Source organism: Cyclopterus lumpus, chromosome 3 (genome assembly GCF_009769545.1).
Source record: "Cyclopterus lumpus isolate fCycLum1 chromosome 3, fCycLum1.pri, whole genome shotgun sequence".
Taxonomy (NCBI): Eukaryota; Metazoa; Chordata; class Actinopteri; order Perciformes; family Cyclopteridae; genus Cyclopterus; species Cyclopterus lumpus.
Genome location: NC_046968.1, coordinates 27,527,224 through 27,552,240, shown reverse-complemented (window position 1 = coordinate 27,552,240; position 25,017 = coordinate 27,527,224). Strand labels below are relative to the sequence as shown.

The 25,017-nt window shown below is 44.0% G+C and overlaps 2 protein-coding genes across 3 annotated transcripts; one reads left to right on the top strand and one right to left on the bottom strand.

Moving 5' to 3' along the window:
- Positions 1 to 585: 585 nt before the first annotated feature.
- On the top strand, positions 586 to 5,520 carry LOC117750312 (cellular retinoic acid-binding protein 1). The gene is made up of 4 exons (XM_034561470.1): positions 586 to 734; positions 2,038 to 2,216; positions 3,852 to 3,965; positions 5,369 to 5,520. Exons 1-4 carry the CDS (start codon positions 626 to 628, stop codon positions 5,417 to 5,419), a joined length of 453 nt encoding a protein of 150 aa, XP_034417361.1. The 5' UTR covers positions 586 to 625; the 3' UTR covers positions 5,420 to 5,520.
- Positions 5,521 to 7,306: 1,786 nt separating this feature from the next.
- LOC117749447 (paired amphipathic helix protein Sin3a-like) lies at positions 7,307 to 24,354 on the bottom strand. Of its 2 annotated transcripts, none has more exons than XM_034559997.1 (21): positions 24,139 to 24,354; positions 21,375 to 21,592; positions 20,523 to 20,705; positions 20,006 to 20,112; positions 18,914 to 19,271; positions 18,429 to 18,680; positions 18,094 to 18,246; positions 17,740 to 17,892; positions 17,414 to 17,500; positions 17,180 to 17,298; positions 16,448 to 16,673; positions 15,603 to 15,719; positions 15,276 to 15,514; positions 14,983 to 15,166; positions 13,649 to 14,246; positions 13,389 to 13,558; positions 12,595 to 12,768; positions 12,046 to 12,138; positions 10,864 to 10,958; positions 8,179 to 8,386; positions 7,307 to 7,692 (listed from the first exon to the last, which is right to left on the bottom strand). In XM_034559997.1, the coding sequence occupies exons 2-21, from the start codon at positions 21,567 to 21,569 to the stop codon at positions 7,474 to 7,476; spliced, it is 3,930 nt and encodes a 1,309-aa protein (XP_034415888.1). In that variant the 5' UTR covers positions 21,570 to 21,592; positions 24,139 to 24,354; the 3' UTR covers positions 7,307 to 7,473. The 2 variants fall into 2 exon arrangements, with proteins under 2 accessions (XP_034415888.1, XP_034415896.1); XM_034560005.1 differs by having other exon boundaries at positions 19,055 to 19,271.
- Between the last annotated feature and the right edge of the window lie 663 nt (positions 24,355 to 25,017).

Here is a 25,017-nt window from a genome sequence, read left to right as displayed (position 1 = left end):
CAATCAATAAACAACTAACTAAATAAATAATCTAGTGGAATCATGCAGATTATTTAGGGTTTTATTTACCCCCAAACCCTCTCTGGGTTCTTGTGCTCAACCCAATTTAAAAAATGAACCTCATGAACACTGAAACTAGTTTCTACCAAAGATAAAACAACTGTTTCTGTAAAAAAAAAAAAGGAAAAAGTTCAAGATGTCCACATTGTCTGCACGGCAACCGGAGGAGATCAAATTAATATATATAAAAGGAAATGGAACATCTGTGGAGAAGAATAATAAAAAATAAAAAAAGCCTGATACTTATAATAATTAATATACTGAAATAAATGTGTGTGTAAATGCACCATTAGGTTTTACTAAACCTCATGAGACATGAAACCAGCCAAATGAACCATAATTCAGGTAATGAGAATAAATCACTGACAGAGTGTGTGTGTGTGTGTGTGTGTGTGTGTGTGTGATTAATGAGTGGGAGAGGGGGTTTTGGTCGGCTGTGTGGGATCATTGCACACGGGGAGGAGAGTGAGTGAGAGGGAGGGAAGGAAGGAGGGAAGGAAGGAGGGAAGGAAGGAGGGAAGGAAGGAGGCTGTAGAAAAAGGAGCGGAGGAGACGGAGAAAAAAAATGACGGACGAAACATTTCAAAGACCCGCCGGAGAAAAAATGCCCAATTTTGCCGGAACCTGGAAAATGAAAAGCAGCGAGAAATTTGAAGACTTGCTCAAAGCGCTCGGTGAGAACGATTTCATCTTTTTACTTTTATTCTTCTTCTAAAAAAAAAAAAAGGGTTATTTTAATTATCCAGGGACACATCTGGAGGTCTTTTATCCTGACGATCAATTTAAACTGCGATCAAGTTGCATTTTGACTGATTTTAAGTAAATAGTTGATTGATTTTTAAATGTAAAGATAATTTTTAAAAAGTGCAAAAAAATTGTAAAAAAGTGTCAAACTTAAAAAAAAGCACTATAAATATTATTATTATTATTATTATAAACCACGTTTCCACCAAACCAATGTATCTCGTTTCAGCTCCATCAATCTACAATAATAATCTAAATATAGTTATAGACACGTTTCCCACGGCTGGTTCCAAAGTATGAAAAAAAAAAAAAGAAGCTGGTTTTAATTACGGGACGAAGACACTTTTCTGTTTATTCTTGCTGCGTTCTCTCTTCTGATTGTCGTCCCTTTTTGTTCTTTTTTAAAACGACGTGTGAGAGACGGAAAAGAGTTAATGGCTTTTCCACTCGTTTTGGAGGACGGGATCCATCACGATCTCCAGGAGAGCTAAACAAAAGCTGCATTCCTCCCCCCTCGTCACCTCGTCACCTCGTCTCCTTTTTCCTTTTTATATTGAAACCAACTGCTTCATGCTCAACGTGATCATTCTGGTTGAGGAGCCGCGTTTAAATCTCTAAAAACAGGAATTTTTTGCTTCTTTTATGGAGAAAGTAGGTCTTGTAATTAGTGACAATAGGTGGGGAACAATGGGATTTATGTGCATTAGGTCATCGCACTTTACAGACGAGTCAGCACTCTTTTAAAAAGGAACAGTGTGCAGCCTTTAGGGGAATCTATTGGCGGACATTTTTTATTTATATATTCAATGTTAATAAGGATGTTTAATGTGTGTTTAATCACCTTAAATAGGGGTTGTTGTGGTTATCATTTTTCTACAGTAGCCCAGAAGGGACAAACCAAACACTCTAGATACGGATTCACATTTCTTTAGGCACACGGGAGAGGTTTCACCACTAGGTGGCGCCAAATCCTCCACGGCGCACCTTTAAAATGTGCTGTTCATAACTTTTGGAAAAGACAGCAGAACGTGTATATTTGTAAATATTATATTAAAGTTCAGCAGCATGTTTAAGAAGAGGAAAAATAATTAAATACAAGTATCTAGATAGAGAGCATCACTTGGTTGCTAACTGCCACCTCACCACTAGAGGGCGCCACCTCCCCCCCGACACTGCAGCTTTGATGTTCAACCTGTAGCCTCACAGGCAACGCCACGTTGTGCGTGTTTTCAGGCGTGAACGCCATGCTGAGGAAGGTGGCGATGGCGGCCGCGTCCAAGCCCCACGTGGAGATACGGCAGAACGGCGAGCACTTCTACATCAAGACTTCGACCACGGTCCGCACCACGGAGATCAACTTCCTGGTTGGGGAGGAGTTCAACGAGGAGACGGTGGACGGCAGAAAGTGTAAGGTAATGTGAGCATTCTCTCTCTTGACCACCAGGGGGCGACTCCCCTGGTTGTATAGAAGTCTATGCTTCATGTGTTAAAGCTGCATTCTCTCTCCTGGCCACCAGGGGGCGACTCCCCTGGTTGTATAGAAGTCTATGCTTCATGTGTTAAAGCTGCATTCTCTCTCCTGGCCACCAGGGGACGACTCCTCTGGTTGTATAGAAGTCTATGCTTCATGTGTTAAAGCTGCATTCTCTCTCCTGACCACCAGGGGGCGACTCCTCTGGTTGTATAGAAGTCTATGCTTCATGTGTTAAAGCTGCATTCTCTCTCCTGACCACCAGGGGGCGACTCCTCTGGTTGTATAGAAGTCTATGCTTCATGTGTTAAAGCTGCATTCTCTCTCCTGACCACCAGGGGGCGGCGACTCTGGTTGTATAGAGGTCTATGCTTCATGTGTTAAAGCTGCATTCTCTCTCCTGACCACCAGGGGGCGACTCCTCTGGTTGTATAGAAGTCTATGCTTCATGTGTTAAAGCTGCATTCTCTCTCCTGACCACCAGGGGGCGACTCCCCTGGTTGTATAGAAGTCTATGCTTCATGTGTTAAAGCTGCATTCTCTCTCCTGGCCACCAGGGGGCGACTCCCCTGGTTGTATAGAAGTCTATGCTTCATGTGTTAAAGCTGCATTCTCTCTCCTGGCCACCAGGGGGCGACTCCTCTGGTTGTATAGAAGTCTATGCTTCATGTGTTAAAGCTGCATTCTCTCTCCTGACCACCAGGGGGCGACTCCTCTGGTTGTATAGAAGTCTATGCTTCATGTGTTAAAGCTGCATTCTCTCTCCTGACCACCAGGGGGCGACGACTCTGGTTGTATAGAAGTCTATGCTTCATGTGTTAAAGCTGCATTCTCTCTCCTGACCACCAGGGGGCGACTCCCCTGGTTGTATAGAAGTCTATGCTTCATGTGTTAAAGCTGCATTCTCTCTCCTGGCCACCAGGGGGCGACTCCCCTGGTTGTATAGAAGTCTATGCTTCATGTGTTAAAGCTGCATTCTCTCTCCTGGCCACCAGGGGGCGACTCCTCTGGTTGTATAGAAGTCTATGCTTCATGTGTTAAAGCTGCATTCTCTCTCCTGACCACCAGGGGGCGACTCCTCTGGTTGTATAGAAGTCTATGCTTCATGTGTTAAAGCTGCATTCTCTCTCCTGACCACCAGGGGGCGACTCCTCTGGTTGTATAGAAGTCTATACTTCATGTGTTAAAGCTGCATTCTCTCTCCTGACCACCAGGGGGCGACTCCTCTGGTTGTATAGAAGTTTATGCTTCATGTGTTAAAGCTGCATTCTCTCTCCTGACCACCAGGGGGCGACTCCTCTGGTTGTATAGAAGTCTATGCTTCATGTGTTAAATCTGCATTCTCTCTCCTGGCCACCAGGGGGCGACTCCTCTGGTTGTATAGAAGTCTATGCTTCATTTGTTAAAGCTGCATTCTCTCTCCTGACCACCAGGGGGTGACTCCTCTGGTTGTATAGAAGTCTATGCGTCATGTGTTAAAGCTGCATTCTCTCTCCTGGCCACCAGGGGGCGACTCCTCTGGTTGTATAGAAGTCTAGCAGCAGGGTCATGCCTCATTGAAGTGCTCTTTCTTTAGAGCTCGGCCTCGTGGGAAGCAGAAAACAAGATCTACTGCAAACAGACTCTCCTGAGCGGCAGCGGGCCGAAGACCTTCTGGACCCGAGAGCTCAACGGGGACGAGCTCGTACTGGTGAGCGGCTTTTAGTGGTGTCATGAATAAAGGGGGTGGGGGGGGGGGGGGGGGGAGGGGGGGTTCCTCACGCAGCTGCAGACTCAAAAGACTCAGACAGAAAGAAAAATGCTTCTCTGCGTTTTTTCCTTCTTTTAAAATCGTCCCAAAACGTCTCTCAGCAGACCAACGAACAGATGTTTTGCAAAGTGGGAGGCGGCCTTTTTTTTTGGGGGGGGGGGGGGGGGGGTGTTATAAAAGGAGACGTTAGTTATGAATATGAAGCGACAACCAGCAGCCGGTTAGATTAGCTTAGCATCAAGACTAGAAACAGACACACACGCCGCTCAGGCGGAGTTGTAGTTTTCTGAATATCCATTAAGAGTCTAATAGGCCGTAATGAAGGGTATGGGCGGGGCCACCTTGTGATTGACAGGTCGCTACCAGAGACTCCTCCTCAGTCCATATATGGTCACTTCCCCTCGCTGGTTGCAAAAACACAAACACACTACAGACACTTCTTTACCATTTGCTTGATTAATCAAGAAAGTAATGACTATATTTTTTCAAAGATAATTATCAGGTATTTTGTTATATTCCATCCTTCTACCAATAGATCCCTTAAATATTAAATATACACAATCCCCCCCCCCCCCGATGATGGGGGACGTTATCAGAAACCAGACCGGTGGTCGAGAGGCCATAACTGGGTGGCGACGCCAGATGTGAAAACGTCAACACATTCTGATCAATATATCCCCCCCCCCCCAAAAAAAAAAAATGATGTTACGTACTTCCTCAGAAATGTCCTGAACCCAAAGCCAAAGACAACTCGTGTTCTAGTTGTTATGCCAAATGAGGGTGTGGATAAACATCCGTGACACCAGACGCTGTAATTCAGGTCTTTAAAGGATGAGGGCGTGGACCACGGAGGAGTGACAGGCCGGCATCAGGTCACAGGGTCGATGCCAGCGAGGGAGGGGTCGGGCACATTCCCAGCCGTCCCGTCATTTAACCGACATTCCCTCATCATCACAATTTAATTAGTGCGTTATTTTAATTTTAAGAGGTTAACATGTCTGGAGGCTGAGGTCACGTCACTCAACGCTGTGAAGGAAACTAGAGTTTGACCTTTCATTAGGTCCCGCCCCTGAAACGCAGACCAGGCCAATCACAGCGTAGAAGGGGGGCTTAGAAGGGCCAATCACTGTGAGCCGCTGGGAACCGGTCATTTAAACCCCTTTAGACATTTAGTGTGAAATGATAATTAGTATATAAATTACTTAACTGGCCAAGTACGTGTTTTGTGAGCTCACAGTGACCTTTGACCCCTCAATGCTAATCAGAAAGTCGTTGAGTTTAGAGTTTAAAAACCGACACGTGTGATATGAATTACAGGAGACGGGACTTCTTTCTCGTTTCAGACCTTTGGAGCCGACGACGTGGTGTGCACACGGATCTACGTACGAGTGTAGCCCGAAGGTCCGCGGGTTCAAATCCCCTCCGACCAAAAACAGCGTGAGAAATGTTCACAAAATGTATTTTTTCTTCTTCCGTTTGACATCTTTTTGTACAATTTCTTTTCCAGCATTTGGAAATTAAATGATCAAATGATGATGTCTTTGTGTCGCGTCGTTGAATTCATGCTGTAGACCTTAGAACTTTTTTTTTTTTTTTTAAATGAATATATAAATAAATATATAAAAATATACAGTATATATATATATATTAAATATAAATTAAATAAATATATAAATCAAATAAGTATATATATATATTAAATATAAATTAAATAAATATATATATATTACATTAAAAAAATATATTATTAAATAAAGAAATATATATATATTGAATATATAATATATAAAAATATAAATATCTTACAAACACGATCACAGAAAGTACAAAAGGAAGTGGTGGACTGCGTTTCCGTCTATTTGAAGAGAGAGTTTAATGCCAAACACCAGACTAACACTCATGTACAACATCATAAAAGTCAAGGGAAGAGACATTAAAACGAGGTACAAGCGATATGTCTTTATGTACAATCATCTCCCCGGGGACTTCCTGTGGCGCTCATTAAAAAACACAGTAAATATAAAAATAAAAAGTAATAAACTGTTCCCCAGATTGTCCGTAGCTGGTTACGTGTCGGCGGTGAACTTTTGGTGCGTTCGCTTCCGTCCCGCTCGGTTCGATCGCCAACGTGGAAAAAAAAAAAAAAAAAAAAAACGACAACGTTGTTCCTAAAGTTAAAAGATTGAGAACAAGCCGCTCGCTCAGCGTGATAAATATGTGACGTAAACCCACAAGATGTACGGGGGTTCGATTCCAGTCTTGTAAAACAAACGGCAGACGAGAAAAAGGCTCTTTTTTCTCCTTCTGTTTTTTTTTAAAGGGAATACAATATTCACATTTTGTATTTTCTGCGTCTAAAAGGAAGTATTATTGCTCGCTCGTCTTCTTAATCCTTAAAACACGTCCGACAGCTCAAAGATGGACTTTTCCCACACGGCAGTCTGAACATGAAAAGTGTTCATCGGCGATCAGATTCTTACCATTTGGTAAAAGTTTAAATACGAGGAAAAAGTACCGTTTGGTACTTTAGAAAAAAAACGGACAAATACTGAACAGGAAAAAAAAAAAAAAAAGAGAGAAATTATGTTTTCGGCTACATTCAAATCAGGTAGAAACGCACAGAAACGCGGAAAAATTAGACGTTTTTCAAAACAAAAGACGTTAAAGACGACACGATGAACCACAAAAAGGTCTCTAAAAACATCCTTTGGTAAAAAAAAAAATTTAAAAAAAAAGTTTTGCGACCTCGAGCTAAAGAATGATACTCAGCGTGTGTGTGTGTGTGTGTGTGTGTCTTTTGAAGCACGCGACACGTCCATGACATCCGATACAAAGAAGAAAGAAAGAAAAAAGATCTAGATATAAACTACATATTTACACAGAAGGTTGGTTTTTTTTTTGGGGGGGGGGGGGGGGGGGGGGGGCGGTCATAAATTATTGTACACAATATACACAGCTGGCATCGTACGGCTGCCGAGCATCGAACCAGCGGTCGCCGGAGAATATATTATCGTGCCTCGTTGCACCGTCACCACCGGGAAACGAGAACGAACAAACAAACAAACAAAAACATTCGCAGGCTTTTTCGAGTTTACATGGATTTCCTGTAAAATGACGTCGCATTATTTTAAACGTCGTTTAAACTGTGAATTCCTCCAAAAAGACGACGAAGCGTTTTCTCGTTATAATCCACACGTTGTGTGGAGATATATATATATATATATATATATATATATATATATATATATATATATATATATATATATATATATATCTCATCGGGATTTCTGGGACGGGCGTTTTTTTAAATTTTTTTTATTGCAGCGCGAGCGTGAAAAGTGTGCACCAACTTCCTGTGTTTCGACATCCGACTCCGGCAGCAGGTCGGAGGAGCGGAGCGGTGGTCGGGCAGGTCAGTCGTGGTGTGGAGGAACGGTTCCGTCCCGGACTACAGAGTTCTGTACTTCACCCGGTACTTGTTCACGCCGATGTAGTGGAGGACCTCCGGGCTGCGGGTGGTGCTGCAGGGCAGCAGGCCCTCTCGCCTCTCGCCCATCAGCCACTCGCGGCTGTCGGCGGACATGTCGGCCGTCACGTGCTCTCCGGCCCAGACGTCCAGCCAGGCGTGGAAGCGCCTGTGCAGGCGCGTGTTGACCCGCTGTTGGGACTGGGAAACAGAACCAGAACCACACAGCTCAGCCACCAGTTGTTTTGAGCCTCAGAGCCTTATTTATACTACATTTATTAATAAAAACTAGATATTATGAAGCTTTATGCAGAGGGGTTTGTTCACACAGCACTCAGAGACTCATTTATACTACATTTATTAATAAAAACATGGAGGAAATAATTATTTTTACACCTGTAGACAGTATTTATGGAGTGAAACAAAAGAGATATCATAAAACCTCTCTGTAAAAACTTTATCTTATGCTTAATTGTCTGTTCTGGAAATGTATGCAAATGAGCACATATAAGATGATGCAGAATTTGCATATTTAAACACCATTTCCCTGTAATACAAATAATGAGTGTCCTAATGTAAGAAATACACGTAGGAAATCTTAATCTATTATTATAATTTCTTACTCTATTCACATCTCAATAAAAATGGCCGACGGACATCTACACGGCGTCCACTTCCTGTTCCTACCTGATGGGCCCGCGTGAGCGCCGTGTGCCGGTACATGTAGTCCTCCGACTTGCAGACGTACACCATCTTGTAGGAGTTGAGCTTGAACATGCACTCCATCTTCAGCCCGCCGTCGGAGTCCCGCGGCGCGTCCGAAGGCGCCTTGTTCATCCTCTCCTGCTGCAGGCGCTCCCAGCCGCGCTGGCACCGCCGGATACGCCGCAAGTTCCTGGAGGCCCAAAACAAACCAACAGGAAGTGAGTAACGCTGACGGATGATGAAACAACAAATAAAATACATTTATAAATATATATTTCTTCTGAATACTCCGCACACACACACACAAAAAAATAATAATATTATAAATACAAATTAAATTTTTTTTTTTAAAAAGAAGCATTTACAGGGAAAGTTCACACAAATATTTGTAAAAAAATTTACAAAATCTTGTTTTTATTAACTTGACACAGATTAGGTTCAACACACTGAGGATAATTTGCGATAAAGTCAAAAACATTTGCGCGGACTGTCCCTTTAAAACAAGTAGTTGTCTTTGTTGTTGTTTTTTTTAAACCCATGCATTGTAACTCACCGAGTGACTGAATTAGATTTGGGAGTCAAATCATTGGAGGTAAAAGTGGATCTATAAGAGCAGCAGAGGCAGCGGTCGTAATATATCTCACATAGTTTCAAATCTAAAAAGATAAACAAGGTTTCTTTTTTTTTAAATTGGAAGTTGACGATTTTCTATAAATATGTATTTTTTTTATTTTTTTTTGCAGGTAATAAAATAAAATGCAACGACTCACCCCACCTGAATGAAAGTTTTAAATGTGTACTTACCACTGAGGGGTACAGGTGAGCGGGGGAGAGGGAGGGGGGGGACTCAAACATATTTTTTTTGGGGGGGGAGCTCCACTTAAAAAGACAGTGAGGCCAATTTAAAAAATAAAAAAAACTGTTAGCAAACAGGAAGAACAAATAAATTCCTGCCCGATGGGAAGAAAATATGAGCCGAGAAAATACGTTGACGTGCACATTTACACTTTTCACCCCGAAACAACGCACAGAGTGTCATGATCATGAGATGGAGACCCAACGACTGGAAAACAAAAACTTTTGTTTTTGGGGTGTTTTTTTTTTGTGTGTTTTTTTTTTTTTTTGCTGCCATTGAAGACGCTCGTGCTGCTGATCTCTCATAGATTTGATGGGGAAAAAATTAAAAAAAAGAAGTGGGTGACCCACTGATAAATCATAGCACCAGATTTATGCAATGGGTTGAAAAAAAGAAGATATATTAAAAAAAAAAATTTAAAAAAAAGAAGGTAATATGCAGTATTTTTTTAACGACATGTTTGATGGTCACCTCGGAGACGATGAAACGGAGGAAAAGAAACACGCCAACATGAACATACAATTTAGACAATCATTTTATTTACAAACCCTACTGCTCTGTACAAGTGTTGCAGATAATGTGCTTGACCAGAGTTTTTAAAAACTTATTGAGCACTTAATGTCTGTCGAACCGGTGGAAAAATTAAAACACCCCTCACCCTCACACCCCCCACAACAAAAGAGTTGCGATGAGAGGGGGGGGATGGAAGTGCGTCGTTTTCCCACCTGAAAATCATTACAAACGTAACACTGAGTATTATAGCAGACTTGGAACAAAATGGACATTTTGAACATTTACAGTCAAATACAGGACCCTTTGATCTGGGATACAATCACAAAACAGGAAAGGGCATGATAAGGTAGAAAAGGGAAACCGCGTCGCTGCCCTCTGTGAACAAAGTCTCCCCGAGGTCCAACACAACAGCTTCAGTCTCTCAAACTCAGGTCAAAGACATCGTAGAAAAATGAAAAAAAAAGAAAGCGAGGTTGAACCCATTTGTTTTGCTTTTCAGTTTGTGCATTCAAATCACTTTTTTTTTTTTTTTGTTCTTATGTTACACAATGAAAATCAGAAAATTTCGATACAATATGGAGATAATCAAACCAAATAACTCCTTTTTTTTTTTTTTTTTTTTTTTTTTTAGAGCCCCCGTCTGCCAGGCTGGAAATTTCAACAAAAAATAAAAAAAGAATAATAACACGATCAAGCCCAAAAAAAAAGAAGCATTTTTCTTTTTTTAAATCTTTTTTTTTTTTTAAAAACCTTTGCTATTAATAAATAAAAATTCCCCGTTAAAAAGGAACTGAATCGATGAATAAATAAATTCCATTATTTTATTTTATTTTTCTCTTTTTAAAAAGATGGCCGTGTAAAGTGCAATCTTTCGTGTGAGGCAGATGACAGAAAAACGAGAACAAAAAAAAACAAAAACGTTCACAGCCGATGAGATTCTTTACAGACGGGAGAGAGGGCGTTCGTTCTTCGAGCGCGTCGCCACTCGCTTTATCTTTTTCTTCTGTTTTTTTGTTGTTGTTGTTGTTGTTGTGTAAATAAACCTCGCCAAACCCTCGTCGTTTGTCCCGGGAAAAAAGAAGAAGAAAAAAAAAGGGGGCGGTTCTTAAGCCCAGAACTGTCAGAAAGAGCTTCCTACGTCGGGCTTGTGCAGAAGTGCCACCGTTCTCTATCTCTGAAACACCAGTTTGGGTTTTGGCAGCTGGTTGTCCCGACTACAGCCTCGGGGACAGAAAGTATGCAGACAAGAGGACACATGGCTGGTGGGTGGGTGGGGGGAGGGGGGGGGGAGGCCTCACCTGGGGAGGAACACGGGCTTCTGGGACAGGTGCTCGCGCAGCTCCGGGGACGCAGAGTCGGAGTTCAGGTACCGGCCCACGTAGACGGACCACCTCTGTGGAGGGAGGGAGCAGAAGAAACAGAAGGTCAATGGAAGCACGCGGATGGTCCTTCAAAATAAAAGCTGAACGCGCGGGTTGTCGCCGGGCAGGATTTGTGATATTAAGAGGTTTTTCCACCGCGTGAAGTAAACGATCGTCATATTCAGGCGAGTACGCGATCTCAGGAAGCTCGGGTTACAGGATGGTGCGTTCAGGCATAAAATATATAAATAAATGTATAAATCGCCCAACACAAGATTAGCGCAGATATATATATTAAACTAGTCCTTCAGACTCGTTGTTGGGGACGTAGACGTCGCTGAGGCGAGCGACACAAAGCGCCTATTTATAAGATTTATAAAGATAAAAATATGAATAGTTCAGCTTCTGGAACGAGTAAAAAAAAAATAAAAAAATCTCTCAGATGTCATCTTTTCTTTCTGGTTTATCATTTTGGTGCAGAGCTTTTCTACTTTACTGGCTTAAAAAAAAAAAAGAGGAAAAAAAACGACACAAAGAGATTCTTATTGTTATAAAAAAATAATTAAAAAAGGTGAAACATACGCGACCTTCTACCTTCTGTAACGCGAGCAGAGGAACGTCTACATAAGGAGAGCATAACCTCTCTCTCCCTCTGGGTGTTATCAGAGCTTCTCCTTTCTTTGTTGACACAGCTGTCGCCATTAAGCGTGTTTTTAGTGCACGTGAGCGCACGTGAGCGCACGTGAGCGTGCCTTGCCGGTGAGCTCACGGACGCCGCTCTGCTCTCACACGGCTGAATACTGATACGCTAATAGAAAGATAGATAGTTTACTTTATTAATTTATACATACAAGTGAAGCAATATCAAAATATGAGAATGCACAAGATGTACAAAAATATTAACAATATCGCAAAGAAGTGAGCAGACAAACAGCGTAACGGAGTTATATAGTCGTGCGATTGCTTCGGCCAGAAGGGATTTATTATAATGTCTTATACAGATTGTGAGAGACGCCATCCAACGGGAAGAAGGGAGGAAAGAAATCTTCCATCTTTCTTAAAAAAAGAGACTTTAAAATTCAAACCACCGTGGCCCGGCAGCATTAATATTTGACGTACCTCTGCGTCCGCCGGCTCGTCGGAGTTCTCCTCCTCCGTGTCCAGCAGCTCCATGGACAGACTGACGGCTCCTCGGCTCTTCACGAACATCAACTAAACAAGAAGGAGGAACAACCTTTTAAAATACATTTTTAAAAAGCGTTCCGCGTGTTAACTGTCTCTGGGCACACACACATCATACACAATCCTCTATGAAAAGCATATATAGCACATACACTCAGGAGTGGACAATCATTATTCAAATTAATTATTTTATTTCATTTGTATCATTTGTATTTAATTTCTATTTAATGCAATCTTTTCATTATCCTCATTTCTCCTCTTCTTTTCATTCTTGGAATGATCACCTTTGATGTTTGTTGTTCTTTGTCTTGTACACTGTACCTGAATATCATGTGAACCAAGACATACAACTGAAAAATTGACAGGAACGACTGTATGAAAATACATATTGTTTGTTGTTGAAAACTAAATAAAAAAAGTGAGTTAAAAAAAAAAAAAAAGCGTTCCGCGCAGACGGGACGGTCGTCGGGGGGTTCGGCTTCGTACCTTGAAGCAGTTCTCGTCCGACATCAGCTGCTCCACTTTGCGCTGGTAGGCGCCCTCCGCCGGCGCCCGGGACGTCTGCGTGGACAGCGAGCCGCCGGTGGCTTTGTTGGCGCCTTCGCTCAGGTACACGTCGGTGACCCGCGAGCACACGTCGTCCGTGACGAGGTGCTGCAGCTGTGGAGGGACGACAGGTGGTTTGAACCGATGCACAGGAGCTCACATTTAGGTTGTTGTTATTGTTATTTTCACAGTAAAATGGGGAAACGCAACAAAAATCTAACCCGAGTTGAGTTTCTTTCATTAGGATTTTGTTTTTTTGTGTCGCAAGATTTTCTGAAATGTTTTTGTTTAAATATGAAAATTAAGTATTATCTTATTTCCTGAGCAGAAATCTGAACATTGGATGAAGCCAGGTTCAATATTTGTTTCATTGTGTTGACATATTAGAGTCAACGGTTATAACTAAATAGTCATAAAAAAAAAAAAGAAGCTCTTTTTCTCCATGTTTTTAGTAATAAAAAGTTGTTTAAATGATATCTGAACAAAACTCTGTAAAAAAAAAAAAAAAAAAAACCTTCCAAGATATATTTAGGAAATGAAAAGTATGAAAGTAAGCGTAAACTTATTTAGAGAAAACAGCCTTTAAAAAAAAAACTAAAAAAAACCCGACATTTTTTAAGACACTGCAGGTGAGTTGTGTAAAAATAATTAACCAATAAGAGATCACCACTTTTAAACTTCTAAACTATGTCCGAGCTACATAAAAAAATCGAGAGAATGTGGCGTGCGCCGACCTGCCGGACGATGCTCTGGATCAGCTTGTCCATGGTGAAGGCGATGTAGGCGTGGATGGTGAACATCTCCCTCAGGGAGTCCTCGTACTGAGTCGGCTCCATGTTGCCGTCCAACAGGTTACGCACCATCTCCAGAAACACAGAGTAGTAGTCCTCCACGTCGACGTCCACTGCAGGCAGAGACGAGTTAGTGGATTGGAATTAAAACAAAAAAAAAAACCTTCGTAACACAATTTGACCCGATTCTGGTTCTCACTCACTCGGCTCCTTCATCTTCAGCTGGATGGCCGGGTTCTCGCTCTTCTCCCTCTTGAGGCCCAGCACCTCCCTCTCCCACTCCCTCTCGCGGGCGTCCACCTCGATCTGCCGCTCGGCCTGGCCGTAGATGCGCAGCAGGCGTGAGCAGAGGATGTGGTGGAGGCGGAGGAAGATGTACCAGTAGTTGTTGACGAAGAACATGTTGTAGGCGTCGTCGGCGCCGCCGCCGCGCAGCTTCTGCGCCGCCGCGTTGCCGAAGAGGAGCTTGGACTTGGACGGGCTGCCGCCCGGCAGGCCGTTGTGCTTCTTGGGTCCGTCCGGGTCCGGGTCCGTGTCTTCCTCGTCCTCCTCCTCCTCGTCCTCGTCCTCCTCGACGTCGGAGAGCTCGCCGCGCCGCGCGAACAGCATGTCGGGGATGAAGTGGTGGATGATCTGCTTGATCTTGTACTTGTCTTCTTTCTGGATGCCCACCTGCCTCTTGACGTGGTGGATGATGAGGGCGGCGGCGTCCTCCAGGATTTGGCTGTCGTCGTAGGTCTGGGTCATGTGCGCGCCGCTCGGCGGCGGCGTGGTGGCGTCCTCCGACGCTCGCTCCTGGCGCTGCGGGACACACACACACACACACGCACACACACACACACACACACACGGGAGAAGATCGAGGCGTTCCTCTTATTAGACGGATGCATTCTGTGTATTTGGGTTTCACTGGTAAACTGTGACGCTTGCAAACACGTCCAGGGCTTTTATTGTGAAAGGTAAAAACAGAAGCAGTAAAGCGGTGTGCGCCGCCGTTGCAACCGGGGAGGTAATTAGCACATTATCCCAAATTAGTAAATAAATACAAAGCACTTTGTGGCTGTTTGTGTTGTGATGAGTCAGTCTCTCCCTCCCTCTCCCTCTCTCCCTGCTTGGTGAAAGGCTGTACACAACCTTTCACAATGCATTGTGGGATACTTTGAGTCCACTGTATAGGGCGTAATGCATAATCGTTCTCACTGTGCATTCGGAAAGCACCCAAAAAAAAGACGTGAGGTTGTTTTATTTAAAGAACAAAGTTCCTAATCACAGCGCACATTCATATATTTGACTTTTTAACTCTTTATGAAACTGCAAGAACCTCTTTTAGCTCCTATACTCCAAGAACTCATTTTTCTCTTTCTACTACTTTTATTTACTTCTGCACATTTTAATTGGATCTTTTACTCTTATTTTTAGGAACATTTCTATTATTATCTGTATTTTATATTCGTAGTGTGTAGTTTTGAACGCCACACACACACACACACACACACACACACACACACACACACACACGCCTTCCCAGTTCACTCACGTCGTCGTACAGCATCTCGATCTCGTTGAGGAGGGTCTTGGAACGCAGCACTTTGGTGTCGTTCTGCTTGAAGTTGATGCCTTGGTGGTCGAGCGACTTCAGGTAATACTTTTCGTTCTGCTCCCGCCAGATTTTGTTGAAGCCTCTCTGGGCTTCTCTCCACTCCTCCTCTTTCATTTTTAATCTGAAGCACGGAAGGAAAGAAGGAAAGTGAAGCTCAAACCGCGAGAACATCAAAATCGTAAAAAAACAAACAAAAAAAAAACAAAAACAGCCGTTAAAAGACTTTTCACCTTTTCAGCACGATGGGGACCGACACCGCCGGGTTCTTCTTGAGCCCGTCGATGATGTCGTGGGCCTTGTCCCCGTATATCCTCTGGATGGCCTTGCGGTGGATCACCTCCGAGGAGCCGCCCATCGAGTTGTCCAGCTTGAAGCGCAGCTGCTCCTCCGCCGACATGCGGGACATCCTCCGCTGCACCGTCTCCAGGGCTCGTATCGTGGCCAGGTTGGCCTCCAACACCACGTCCAGCTGGAGCGGGCGGCGCAGTCGGATTAATGACACCGTGTGGTTTTTATCATCTGTATAAAATGTTCTGCACTCTTTTTGACTTCCTCACCTCGAAGCGCTCGTCCTCACATCGGTAAATGTGCTCCTCGTATTGAGTCTTCTTGGAGCTCACGAATGTCGAATCTTCAGACCACGATGGAAACGAGACCCACGTGTCGTTCAGAACCTGCAGGAAAACATTCAGAAGTGTTTTTAAAAAGGAAAGCCGTTGTGTAAAAGCTCTCATTCACAACACAGAGAGCAGGAAGACGAGTCGTATTGATAAAAGCATTGAATGTTTCAGGCCGATTGAACACACACGCTCATGTTTTCTAATTGATGCTGTAAGAAATAATCAGGTGTAAAAGGAGGTGTGGCTATTTTTCTTAAATGTGAGAGTTTGCTGCTTTCCTGCTTCGTTAAATTGTCATTTAAAAAAAAGCTTTAAATTATTTTTGACAATTAGACCAAAAAAAAGTGTGAGAAACTAACCGTACGCTCTATTAACTTTTTTTTAGACTGAATGCTTAATTAAGTGATTTACCAAATAAAAAAAAATATTGCACTATTTTGTTTAATTGCCAAATTATTATCATTTGTTATTGAATAACGGTGTTATACACAGATTGGATGACTTGTACCACCCCCATTGTCATTTAAAAAAATAAAATAACCCCCATTTAGTTCATTTTTGCTCACCAGCTCCTTCGTGCAAGTAAAAACAAAAACAAACAAACACTAAGTTATGAATACTCCGTCTGACGCTACAAGCAGAAAGTAAACAGCATCTGCTCAGATTTCAAGCGTCGCGTGACGAGAGTGTGGAGACGTCACAGATCACAGACTCGACTACGTGCACACCATCGACTCCACTAGCAGCCCAGCGTAACCACGACGACGCCCTCGTCGACTCACCTCTCGGCACAGCGGCGTCCTCCCCGTGCACTTGGGCTGCTGGTAGCTCTTGGGCAGCGCCCTGTAGCTGGAGCCCAGCCGCTTGCAGGAAGCGTAGTCGATCTCCATGGCGATGCCCTCTGTCGCGCGCTCCTTGGGCAAACTCTCGGCGTGGCTCGACTCCCCGTGGCTCGACTCCCGGTAGCCCAGGAAGTTTTTAAACCACGTGAAGAGCTCCGGGAATTTTCTGTCAAATCATAAACAACGTGCGCGCGTGTGAAATAAAGAAAAATAGAAAAAGAGACTGCAGCCCGGGGGGGGGGTACAGATTGCAGTGGATATTAGAATTACATGTTATGGACGAGGTTTTTGCACCTTGTTTTTTTTATTGTTTATATTTTTTTATTTTCTTTGTATTGCAAATCCTGCAGAAAAATGTCTCTCGATAATTTAAATTCCAACAATTTTTTAATAATATTTTTGGGGTTTTCCTTCCCATCTAAGAACAATATTTGTACATTTTCTTTCAAGGGAAATTAAATTAAAAGTTTGTATTTAATTATATATTTATTTACACAAAACTATTTCTGAATCGGTATCTATTCACAAGTATGTAACGGTGTGTGTATTATATTCTACGATACGTAAAAAAACTGCAATATAATACATTTTAATATATATATATATACTTTTCAGCACCATACAATATGACAGTACATCTATGGAGGCAATGCAGTGCATCTTTAAACTCACCCGAGGAACGGGATGACTAGCTGGACCAGCTCGGCGCGAGAGATCACTTCCTGGTTGAAAATGTGAAGACACCGCAGGAAGTTGTCGTACGCCTCGGAGCTCCGCAGAGCCTTCTTCACCTGGAAAATAAGTGTTTTCAGTTATTCCCTTGAAGCGGCGACTTCATTTATGTGTGTGTGTGTGTGTGTGTGTCGTCGTCTCGTCTCTGCAGGACTTTAAATAAACGACACCGACCTTCTCGAAGAACATCGTTTCAGTGCTGGTGCTGTGTTTGCCGACCTCGGTCATGCCGTGGTCCTTCCCCAATAGTTTGGGCTTTTTCTGCAAAAGGGGACAAGACCGAAAAATATGATCGTTAAAAAAAAAACATAAATGTTATAACGGAAGAGAATATGTTCATTCTGAGGTTTGAGATGCGGTCTGATAGCACTTGAGCCAACGTTTCGCTCAGTTAGTTTTGGGCGTAGCTGCTACTAAACCGTCCTTGTAAAGGGTTTCTAATATGTTTTATACATTTAAATAGCTAAAAAGCTGAATATAAAAAGAAGAGAGGCGTGTACCTTGACGGGCGGCGCTCCCACTCCAGGGGGTCTCCTGATTGGCAGACCGTTCTGGCTCAGCCTCTGCTTGCTGGTCAGCAGAGGCCTCTTCACCGTGCCGCCGTGGTCGTTGCGCACCGACTCGGCCCGGTCCGGCGTCGTCTTGCCCAGCAGCTGAGGAGAGGAGGACACCGTTATCGGAAAAACATCACCGGCAAAAAAAAAAACCGGAAACATCAAAGAAGAAAGAAAAAATCGGGTGTAAACGCAGTTTATTATTTAGGAGGCCGGCCGGCGAAAAAAAACCCTCCGCTTCTGAAAGTGAAGCAAACACCGAAGTGCATTCTCTCTACTGACCACGAGGGGGCGACTCACCATCGTGCTGTTGGCGTCGGGCAGGAACTGTCCGAACTCCGACAGCAGGTCCTCCTGGTTCTTGAAGAGTCTCGCCACCTGAGTGTAGACCTCCTGCTCGGTGAGTGATGGGGTGTAGTTGCCGGCTGCCTCTTTGGCGTTCCGTTGTTCCTTCTGGAAAATCGTAAAAAAGGGAGGGTCAAAAAATTACTAATTTTGTGTATCCCATTTGCTTTTCTCTACCAAAACACACTCGGGCTGGGTACCGGCAAGGGAGGCCCCCGCAGAACCCGGTTCTAAGTATTGATAGAATCCCTGCTGCTACCTGTGTATTTGCACATGTGGTATCTTCTCACCTGGTACGTGTGGAGGATTTCCAGGAAGGCTTTGTAGATGTCCGGCTGACCCTGGAAGCGGTTCTTGATCTTGTTGACGTAGTTTATAGCGTGGTTGAACTCCACGGGCTGGTTGTTCTGAAGAGGCGGCCCGCCGGACGGCGTGCTGCTCACGGGAGTGTGGGACTGGGCCGAGGGGGAGCGCGGCGAGGCGTAGGATGGGATGGATGGGTTGGGCTGGCTGGTGGGCGTGTGGGCCGGAGACTGAATCGGCTTCAGGGGTGGACAGAGAAGAGCACATTGCACGGTCATCACCTAGTAAACATTCAGTTGTGTGCACCAAAAAAATAAGACTCAAAAAACATGAAACAAATCCATTCAAAAACAAAATAAAAATGTATTTTTAATGTTTGGACGTCTTTAAGCCAAATTCAATATGTTGTTTCTCGGCTGCAAATACTTTAATTAGAGAATTCAGCAGATCAATAAAGACGCATGTCCTCCACCTTGCTGGTTTTGTTTGGAGCAGGTTGGGCGGGGGTTGGCGGGGTGGAGGTGGTGGTCGTGTTGTTGGTGGTGGCGGCGGCGGCGGTGGTGGCGGTGTGCGGGCCGGCCTGCGGCAGACTCTGGTGCTGGTTGTGGCTCACCGGCTGGCTGGACGCTGCGCTCATAGGGATGTTCTGGACCGAGATGCCGTGAGGCGTGATGTAGTGGATCTGACCCGGCGTGGTCACGTTGACGAGGTCGTTGGTCTGAATCTCAATCTTGTATCCGGGCGGCAGGAAAGTGTTGAAGCCCATGATGAGGTCTGGGTGGCCCTTGAAGAGCTGGGAGACGCGGTTGATGACTCCGGGAGTGTCGATGCTGGAGTGACAGAAGGAGTGACGGCAGATTAGCATCCGAATTATCGGCAACAGGTGTTTGAGGCGACTGTGGGTCAGTGGTTAGCAGGTCCGTCTCTCAATCAGGGGGTCGGTGGTTCAATCCCCGCCCTAGTCGATGTGTCCTTGAGCAAGACACTTAACCCTGAGTTGTTCCCTGTAGCTGTGTCTACGGTGTGTGAATGTAACATGATTGTAAGTCGCTTTGGATAAAAGCGTCAGCCAAATGACATGTAATGTAAAGTAATGTCTCATAATATCAGTGGTTTTGAACCGCCCGAGAGAATAATGAACATCTCATCTCTCCATAGTGTGTGTGTGCGCGTGTGTGTCACAATGCTTATCTGAATGACCCGATTTAATTGGCTGAATGCCCCGATTTAATTGGCTGAGTAGCATCATGTGAGATGTTTTACCACAGATGCACGTGGTCGTGTGGTTTGTGGGTTTCTACAGAGCTGAAAGGGAAAGAAAAAAAAAACGGTGCCGGATTAAAAAAATATATAAACGCTCCGTTTAAAATGAGATAATTCTCAATAATTTATTGAGGTTGAAGGTATCGGGACCGGACAGGACGGTTTCTCGTATAGACGGTGGTGTGAATACGAACACGCTGTGGAGCAAATGTTCAGGGGATTGAAGTCGGAGAGAAATATAATAATTTAAAAAGGATTTTAAGGAAAATGAAAAAAAAAAAAAAAAAAATTCAAAACTAACCTCTGTGATTTGAACTCTTTCATAATATCAAGGAAGTCATTATAAACTTGCGGCTGATTCCCAAACTGCAGCTTCACTTGATCCAGATAGGACAAGGCGTCTTCAACCTGCAACAGCAAAGAACAAACAACAACAACAACTGAATGCAGAATAATAAACAAAAAAATCAACTGGGGATCATAAAAACGTTGAAAGAAATAATCCCATCAGCTTAATGTTTAAACTCTTAGAACTATTGTTCTTTGTGTTGTTTGTTGGGTTGTTTCATCGACACACACACACACACACACACACACACACACACACACACACACACACACACACACACACACACACACACACACACACACACACACACACACACACACACACACACACACACACACACACACACACACACACACACACACACACACACACACACACACACACACACACACACACACACACACACACACACACACACACACACACACACACACACACACACACACACACACACACACACACACAGTACCTTCAGTCGCTGAAACTGCTGTCCTTGGGTCGAGGTCATGGGTGCAGGTGGATGAACGTGACCGTGGACCACCGCGGGGCCCTGGGACTGCACTGCCAGGGCGTGTGCGTGGGCGACAACGTGAGGAGCGGCGTTGTTGTGCCCGTGTCCGTGTCCACTCGTGCTCTGGGGCATCGTGGGCACCTTTTTTTATTTTTTTTTAAAAAAAGGGAGAAAATGACTGGAACGTGAGGATCCATGAACCTTGAAGATCACCATGTCTTCCGCCTACGTATTACTCAGAGCTCTCCTTTATACAGAACCTGGACAAAAAAATTTACACTTTATTTATCCCCGTGGGGAAATCCTTCTCTTGGGGTTCAGTGTCTTGCTCAAGGACACTTTGACATGCAACTACGGGGCGAGCGGGGATCAAACCGATCAAAAATCAGACGTTATTTTTGAGTGTCGATGGAGCGGCTACAATGTTAGCTAAGCAGAGCACAAATCGATCCGAACTCCATTCAGAAAAAACAAGCATTTTAAAAAGTGGTTTCGCTGAATTCAGACTTTTTACACACCTGAACAATTCTGTAGTTATTTTAGCATCTATTTTTAAATTAATTCATTGCAATTAAAATCGCAATAGAATTGTTTATTTCGGGTTCATCTCTGGAACTTCCCCAACAAGTACGAAGCAGCAACAGCGGTTATTTAATGAAACGTTGTCCATACGCAGGGAGTTAATCCAAGTTAATCTAAGGTAATCTAATGGTCTATATATATATATATATATATATATATATATATATATATATATATATATATAACATACACAACAGCATCTCTTGCTCTACGTCGGCGCCGTCCTACCTGGTAGCCCTGGGGAAGAGAATACTGGATGCCGGTGGACGGCTGCATGTTGTCTGCCGCCGCCTCGATCACAGAGGGGGCCGGGGCGAGGGCCCGGTGCTGGAAGCCGTCTGCAATGCCTTGAACTGGGGGGCGACGCGTTTGCTGTTGCTGGGGCGCAAATATTGGTTCCTGGTCCTCCACGCGCCTCTTCATTGTATGCGCATACTCAAAGGGGGCTAAAGTGGACAGAGACAGGTGGACAGGCAGTTTGATTTTAAATCAGTCTGTGAACAAAAAATGTATCGTTACTTATTTATTTTTGCAGTAAAGCTACACCGCTGTCTCCTCAGCCGTGATGCATCCACAAACTATGCACGCAACTTTTGTAAATCACGGTCAATACACGTCGAAAATAACGAAACAAAAACAAAAAACTGCACCGCAATCCATTTATGAATTCATGAAGAGCATCACAGGTTGTTTTTGTTTTTTGGTGCAGATAGTGTCAGAAAGGTGTCGTTCTGGAAGCAGTGAAAGGAGTTTCGGTGTGATAATAAATACAAAAGTGTCACAAAAGGGACTTAATGGGAGCAATTATCAGGACAATGAACTGAAGCGTGAGGCGTTAATCTGAGGCTCTAGGACACTGTTGAGGTGAAGATGGTAGACATGTGATTGGTTTAAGATAATGATGATCGAACGTCCTATTTTACAATGTGTACCATTTATGAAACAAATGCACATAAAACAAAACAAAATGAAATCAGCAGGAAAACAAAAGGCAGAAACTTAGTCCATCAAAAGGCTGCAGGAACCTAATAGACACGTTTCAGCCAGTTAGGGACCGTCCTTCAAGTGACAGGGACTCGTGTACAGGGCTCCTTTTGCCTGCTGCTAAGACGTAAAGGAAGTTACCAGTCATCAATGTGTCCCTTTTAAAATTAATAGATTAATTCCTTTACTTCTTCAGCAGTGTAAGACACGAGCCATTCATTTAAAAAGTACAGAATAAGACATCCAGAGTCGATCATTTGGGACCGTTAAAACAAGGCTTTGAGTTAGTGTTTCACACATCCGAAGCCTTTTAGGAGCGGTGGGCTGCTGTAAAACCCCCCCGGGAGCAACTCGGGGTTCATTGTCTCTCAAGGACACTTTGACATGCGTAAACAGGTGGGTTCGACCCGCCGGACAAAACGACAAAACCCGCTCTACCCACCGAGCCACAGCCGGCCCCTAAAAAAAAAAGCTTGTATTTACACATGCATAAACTTGTATGTGCGATAGTAATGTAACATGTATGAACACAACTCGAGATTAAAACTAATCATAAAAATAATTTTATTATTATTATTCCTGTGGACGAAATAGAGAAACATATATCCCATGATTATTTGTATACGAGAGTACATGAATACAAACAATGTAAAAAAAAAATAAATAAAAAAAAGGTATTTGTTGCATCCAACACGAGAGAGAAAAGTAATTGCTTGACGCTCCCTGAGCGAAACGTCACTGCAGTCGTGCAGCGGCGGAGGGCAGACGTTGAGCTCCGCGGTACCGGAGAACACGGTTTTCCGGGGCGAACGGTCCTCTAGTCGCCGTCTGTCGCACACCCAGCTTCTTCGAGCGAGACGCGAAGCCAAAAAATACGACAGTTTATATATTTAAAAAGGAGGAGGAAAAAAAAAAAAGGAATGAAAAAAAAAAAAAAAGATGGCGGAATTTATCTCGAGAAAAAAAAAAAAAAAAAAAGGCTAACGTTTAGCCGCTAACAATTTTACAGGCGCTCTCTCTCTCGTCCCCTCCCCCCTCTCCTGTCTCTCTCTCTCTCTCTCTTCCTCCCTCTCGCTGTCTCCCTCCTCTCTCACTCACACCGAGCTTGAACACGGTTCTCGGGTGCTCTCTAACCGCTCGCTCTCTCTCCCTCTCTCCCTCCGCCTGATGGCCGTCGTCACCGTCGAAGTTACAGCGGCAAGAAAAAAGCTCAACCGTCTACAAATTAAAAGCTAGTTAGAGACACACACAAAAAGAAGCGGTTTGACAGTTTGTCCTCAGAGAAAAGGACTTCAGTAGAATAAAAAAATAAATAATAAAACCCCGATGAGCCGAACGTGTTGCCGTTAAATCGGGGGAGAGAGAAGAAGAAAAAAACAGCCGCGCTTCGTGGCAGCTGACAGCGCGCGACAACACGGTCGCCCCCGGCCGGCTCACGACGTCCGGACTCCCGCTGCACGTTCTGAGAAATAGGAGTCACACGGTTCTTCTAGCTAGCAGGAAAGACCAGCTAGCTAGCTAGCGTCGCATTGACGCTTAAGTTGTGCGAGAAGTTCGACCGTAAATAAAAACGGGTGTTTGGCTGTCAGGCAAACCGCTCCCACAACATCAACGTGTGCCTCGTTAAAAAAATTTAAAAAATGGCAGTGAAATCAGACGTATCAAGAAGAAACTTGACAAACGTGAATACAATGCATGATGTCAGGTCAGCTCGGCTTTAGCATGTCAGCTAATTCACGTTCGCCGCTCTTAGCTAAGCTAGCCTCGCTAGCTTAACGTAACTAACTGTAATCCCACGTTATTAAAGTTGTAAGGCGGAAATACAGTAACACAAATAAAAATGAAAATGCAGTAATCGCATAGGAAGCAGCGGGTGCAAGATCGCGCCGCGGTCCATTCGGCAAGGTTATACGGGAGCTAAGTGAAAAGCTCCGTTAGCACAACAACCAACCCCCACATCAGTGCAGGGCATCTCCGGGGCTAGCGAGCTAACGCTGGTTCAACTTACCTCGCAGGACCCGCAGCCAGCAACGATTTGACCCAACGGTGAACCGGGCGCCGACCGGGGGAACCGCTACCCGCGCATTCGCCTGTCCGTGGCAGAAAAGAAAAGTGAAGTTCTGAGAGGTGGCAGCCGGTGGAAATGTCAAAAAAAAAAGGAATTGGCCGTAGAGGCTACGTCGCTAACAACAGTGTATGTATGGAGCGGTGTTCCTTGAACATAGAGGCGTGGCCAACATGGAGGCGGGCTAGGCTCCGCCCAGTCCCCACTGTGATTGGTCGGAGCTCCAGAATGAAAACAAATACAGTAAGGGCAGCGAGCCAGTGTCCTCGGTTAAAGGCGTCTGGTCGACTTTTAATGGTCACGTCGAGGGCAGGTTTATCTGCACCAGGGCCTCCATGTTGCTCACCTGGTACATTACAGGTGGATGTTTATTCCTCCTTGGAGGTAATTTTATACAAGTGTGTGCTTCCTGCACTAAGTGCATGCCAGGTCTCAAAAACGTGTGACACTCTTTCGTTTTGTTTTTTTACACAGACACTGATCCGCTGAACGGTCTCCCATATTTATTATATTTTTCTACATTAACGTGTGAGAAGACACGTCTGTGTCCAGGAAGGTATACGATAGTTCATCAAATGAAGTCTTCCAACTAATTTGATTTGTTTTTTTGCTTGTACCTTTTCATTTTACACAGTGACAGTGTTTTGCAACAGCCTTTAAACATTGTAAACAACAATGTTTTAGAACATTACTGGTCTCGAACCTTCATTAAAACATTTAGAAAGCAGAGCAGTTACACATTATTACAACTTAACGGTTGTGTTGGACTATAAATAAACCGCCGGCTTCACTTTTATCATTGTTGTTGATGGTGCTACTGAC

Excerpts from the sequence above, each read along its gene's own strand:
- LOC117750312 (XM_034561470.1), top strand. The coding sequence starts at position 626 with ATGACGGACGAAACATTTCAAAGACCCGCCGGAGAAAAAATGCCCAAT. Across the intron at positions 2,217-3,851 it reads TGGACGGCAGAAAGTGTAAG|AGCTCGGCCTCGTGGGAAGC; the intron begins GTAATGTGAGCA and ends CTCTTTCTTTAG. Across the intron at positions 3,966-5,368 it reads ACGGGGACGAGCTCGTACTG|ACCTTTGGAGCCGACGACGT; the intron begins GTGAGCGGCTTT and ends TTCTCGTTTCAG.
- LOC117749447 (XM_034559997.1), bottom strand. The coding sequence starts at position 21,569 with ATGAAGAGGCGCGTGGAGGACCAGGAACCAATATTTGCGCCCCAGCAA. Across the intron at positions 20,113-20,522 it reads AGCAGTTTCAGCGACTGAAG|GTTGAAGACGCCTTGTCCTA; the intron begins GTACTGTGTGTG and ends TTGCTGTTGCAG. Across the intron at positions 18,681-18,913 it reads CTCCAAACAAAACCAGCAAG|CCGATTCAGTCTCCGGCCCA; the intron begins GTGGAGGACATG and ends CCACCCCTGAAG.